Source organism: Stegastes partitus, unplaced genomic scaffold (genome assembly GCF_000690725.1).
Source record: "Stegastes partitus isolate 25-593 unplaced genomic scaffold, Stegastes_partitus-1.0.2 Scaffold41, whole genome shotgun sequence".
In the NCBI taxonomy this organism is placed as follows: domain Eukaryota; kingdom Metazoa; phylum Chordata; class Actinopteri; family Pomacentridae; genus Stegastes; species Stegastes partitus.
Genome location: NW_007577772.1, coordinates 1123382 through 1127987, shown reverse-complemented (window position 1 = coordinate 1127987; position 4606 = coordinate 1123382). Strand labels below are relative to the sequence as shown.

Sequence of the window (4606 nt, the reverse complement as noted above, 5' to 3'; positions counted from 1 at the left end):
GACTTATTCAGTTGAAGTTTTAAATAACTTTGTGAGAGTTTATAAAAGGCATCAGCTTTCATTTTTAGAAATCTCCAACAATATTCCTTCCGGTGCAGACTGGGAGGGTAGCAGCACAAACCGTCCTCCAGCATTGTGCTTTAAATTAAGAAAGGACACAGGAAGGACAAACTATTCTTTATTTACGGTCCGGCTGTGGCCTTCAACAACATATTTATGGGAAAGTTTGAGTGCATGACTCAGAGCAGGATTTAGGGCTTCAACAAGTACCAGAGATGTAGTGGGATGGATGAAAATGTTGTACAAAACTCTAACCTAAGAGGGAATGTGAATGCATTAAAAGAGCTCTGTGCTGTCTTGTGTTACCTAACTGCCTTTTTATGAAGCATGATTGGAAGACAACAAATGTCCAAAGGTACTGAAATAATAATCTAATGACTTGTTTTGCACTCAGGCTGCAAATATCAGTCGTTTCTATTGTTGATCAAGCAGAAGACGGTCAGTTAACGGTGAAAGAGGAGCAGAGGACAAGAAAATCTTCCTATTTAACAAATCAGAAACTGTAGATTTCTTTTGCTTGACAAAAAGTACTTTAATTATCAATTATCAGAATAGTTTTTGATTAATTTAATAGTCAGAAATGAATCCATTAAGCATTGCAGCTCTATTTTCTACACACCAACAGTCCAAAACCCAAAAAGATTTTGTTCACTTTCACAGTTTAGGGGTAATTATGTGTCTAAAGTTGAGCATAATGTTGGTCTTTTGACAGATTTTTTTAAAAAGTATGTTATTTGTTGTATTTATTCATCAGCAAAACAGAAGGTGATTAAATGATCCGATCAATGACTCAATAATCAATCAGCTAAAAGTTTCATCTCATAAGTTTCCTTTCTGGGTTTTCTGAAAGCAGCCAGTTGTAATTCTAAAATCTGAACTGATTTTAATGTGTGTCTTTTCAAACTTAGATTAAGTGAAACTGTCTTCATTGGATCGATTCAGATCGTCAAGTATCACTAAGAAAACTCATCAGCGACTGTGTGGCTGAATGAAAGGCCATCACCTCCTGGTCTGGCTCGCTGCCCTGCGCTCCTCTTAAATTCACACTGCTTGGACTGTTTCCACTCGCCGCTCTGCTTCTTCCGCTGGCATCCTGCACTCGTCTACATCCCACGGGCATATTTCACCCAGAGGAACCAGTCAGACGAGCCTTCAGGGTTTACTATTGTCCTCATAAAATGCCACAAAGCCGGGGCATTCCCCACCCTGGCAGCTCACTGCATTAGTGAGACAAAGTGCCCAAGGAAAGGCGCATTCATTTGGACAGATTTGTTTCTAAATGGACAATTTACCAAGTAGACTGCCTTTTAGGGAAACACAGCTCAGCTTTCTGTGTTGTCATCCGTCAACCTGCAGCAGCAGCAGCAGCAGCAGCAGCAGCAGCACACCGAGGGTTTGTGTCATAATCTGAAGCAATAGGACCTTATTATGTCCTAAACTGAGATGGATCAATTCTAAATCCTGCAAAGTCTGGTACCATGCTCTTTTGGGCAAATTGTGCACAGCTTTCTGTGGCAAAAAACAAAGCTTCTTAGTGTTTGTGGTTTTACTCTGCTGTAAATCCACAATGGGTTTATTGATAATCTCTGTCCTCATTAGAAAATAGGTCATTCTTCACCTGCTGGCTGCAGGTTTCAGTCTGCATGTCTCCTCTGCTTCCCACCGAGTTAACACCATGAATCAGCTGCAATCACTCAAAATTCTGCTGCACAGATGCTGATTTAGATCAAATTTAAAGTCTTTGCTTTGGTTAAAGGTTAGTTATTGATTATAAAATCAGTTCATTTGTCCCGAAACTGATTTGCACCGAACTCTCTGGAAAGCTGCTGGTTTATGAAGCCGGAGCCCTTCATTCACATCCCCTGGTTCTTCTCTTTTAGTTATTCATTGGATTCATTTTCATTTTTTTACAGACAATATCCTCTGTTTTCCCCTTTAAGTAAAATCTAAAGACTGATTGCATCCCCTGCTGGACTATTTAAAAGATATTCAAGGTCCCATATGGTGGGAACACCTTTGCATAGTGTTTAGTGCTTGTTAATTACTGGAAGGTGTAAAATAAAAGCTGTTGTGAAATAAAAAGGTTCACTTCTGCCAAAACTAAACCCCTGACAACGTGTTAGTCTCCATTACACTGTAGGGAAAAAAATGATATTTTTAACCTCTTAAGACCCAAGTTCTTGTTTGATATGNTATTAATCTGCAAATAACTTTCCTCGTCACTCAGTTACCTGTTTGGTCTACAAAATGTGATAGATAAGTGGAATTTAAACAAAATTTAAAATGACAAATTGATAATTAAAATAGTTGACCGTTAAGTTAATAGTTTACAGCTAATTGCTTAATTGTTGCAGCTCTATTTGTTACAAACCAACTGTCAAAATCCAGAGAAATTAAACTAAGATGATATTTGATAAATTACAAAAAACAAAAGCATTAGAAAAACAGTTGTTGATTAAATGTCTGACTCATCACTTGTGTGTTTTTCAGCCTGACACTCTGTGATTGTGCTGGAGGATGGATCCTGTAGTGCTGAGCTACCAGGACAGCCTGCTGCGGCGCTCCGATGTGTCCTTACTGGAAGGACCTTACTGGCTCAACGACCAAGTCATCGGCTTCGCCTTCGAGTACTTTGCTGCTGAGCGCTTCAGAGTCCTGGGGGAGGCCATCATCTTCATCAGCCCAGAGGTCACCCAGTTCATCAAGTGTGCTTCCTGCCCCGATGAGTTAGCTCTGTTCCTGGAGCCGCTGGATCTCGCCTCCCGCCGCTGGGTCTTTCTGGCCGTCAACGACAACTCCAACCAGACGGCCGGAGGTTCCCACTGGAGCCTGCTGCTGTACCACCACACCTCCAACCACTTCGCCCACTATGACTCTCAGAACGGCAGCAACTCCCTGCACGCGCGGCGCATCGCCAGCAAGCTGGAGCCTTTCTTGGGCGCGGGGAGGAAATCGCTGTTCGTGGAGGAGCCCTGCCCATCGCAGCAGAACAGCTATGACTGTGGCATGTATGTCATCTGCATCGCCGAGGCCTTGTGTGAGAAGGCCAGGGTGGAGGGCTCGCCGCGCCTTCCTGTGCAAATCATCACCCCGGCCTACATCACCCAGAAGAGGGCCGAGTGGTGCAGACTGATCCAGAGTCTAGCTCAGAACGACCTCTGCTGCTCCCTGTCCTTCCCTTAGCACGTCGGTCGTCCTCAGTATATGCAGAACAGCCCCACATATCTACTGCTGGAGAATCTGAATGCACTCCTTGAATACAGTATATAACTATATATGAAGTATATTTCTATTACAGTCTATCATACTGCATAGTAGAGTAAAGTTTAAAAAATAAAGCAGTGTTATGAATCTCTACAGATTCAGAGAACAGTTGGTGTCATGTTTATTCCATGTATATGCACAGCAACGTACAGTATGTAAACGAGAACACCAGCATGCCTATAAACTGAATTTCCTCTTTGTATATATTGAGCGAGGATGGAGAACACGTCACGCGGAAGAGGCGGCACGGACCTTTTCTTTTCTCCATTTTATGAGTTCGGAGCGAATGTAGAAATGTTTACACAGATTATTGCTCAGGGTCATTTTAAATGAACTGAATTGACAATAAGAATGTGCATAATTAACTCTGGCTCCTGCTTTATGTCACATGTTTGTTTTGTTTCTCAGTTTGAACGGGCGTCGTGTCCAAAGCTACTTTCAGTTTTGAGGGCGTGAAAAAAATTTGCTGTGTGAGGCTAACGAGCGCTGTGTGCTGTGACTGCTGATGGGACAAAGGGCGGTGCTGAGTGGAGGAATGTATGTGCTCATGAAAAGGTTCAAAGTCATCGTCTGTTGATTTAATAAATGTCACATTTTTGTTGACAAAATGGTGAAATTACTTTGTGGCTTCTTATCATTGAGTTCAAATCTTATTTACATAAATATGTTCACAACTTTACATCTGAAACGTTAAATGGATGTTTTTTTAATGCACAATTACTTCACTGAAATCACACAGTTTATCCTGAGAGTATAGATTTTTCTTTTAACTTGTGTGTTTGCGTCGAGAAGACAGTAAAAAATCTGTTAGCTACTAAAATTAACCTTCACTGCAGAATAAGCAGAACCACTGGCACAGCGATGCATTTGTATTTTTTGAGTATTTTTATAAAGTCTGAACCCAAAACGTTCATTTAAACAGTGTTTAGATATCTGACAGGTTTGAAATTTCTACATTTTTAGTTATTTCTTTGTTTTTTGGGTTTGTTTTTTTTTTTAAAGCACAGGAACCAGAGTTTCAAGGTGTTCTGCCAAAAAAATAACAATAATGTATTTTTTTTTTACTTTTAAAAAAATGCTAAATAAAATAGTAAAAATAGACAAAACATTAGTAAAGACTAAAAGGTCAATAATAAAACAGTAGAAAATATATAATAATCCCACAGAAATGCCTTTCTGTGCAGGTTTTTTTATTTTATGTCAAAATTCTGATATAAATCATAAAAATGTTAGAAATAAGTCTTAATGAAACATTCAAGTGAAAATTTAAGTGCAGATACTT

At 40.0% G+C, this 4606-nt stretch overlaps 1 protein-coding gene across 1 annotated transcript in view; it reads left to right on the top strand.

The window, feature by feature from the left end:
• The window catches only part of LOC103374606 (sentrin-specific protease 8-like), an 8846-nt gene extending 4903 nt beyond the window's left edge, over nucleotides 1-3943 (top strand). The window contains exon 2 of the mRNA XM_008304725.1: nucleotides 2551-3943. Within this exon, the coding sequence (XP_008302947.1) occupies nucleotides 2578-3243 (666 nt within the window). The 5' untranslated portion in view covers nucleotides 2551-2577 and the 3' untranslated portion in view covers nucleotides 3244-3943. The remainder of the gene's footprint in view (nucleotides 1-2550) is intronic.
• Nucleotides 3944-4606: the final 663 nt, after the last annotated feature.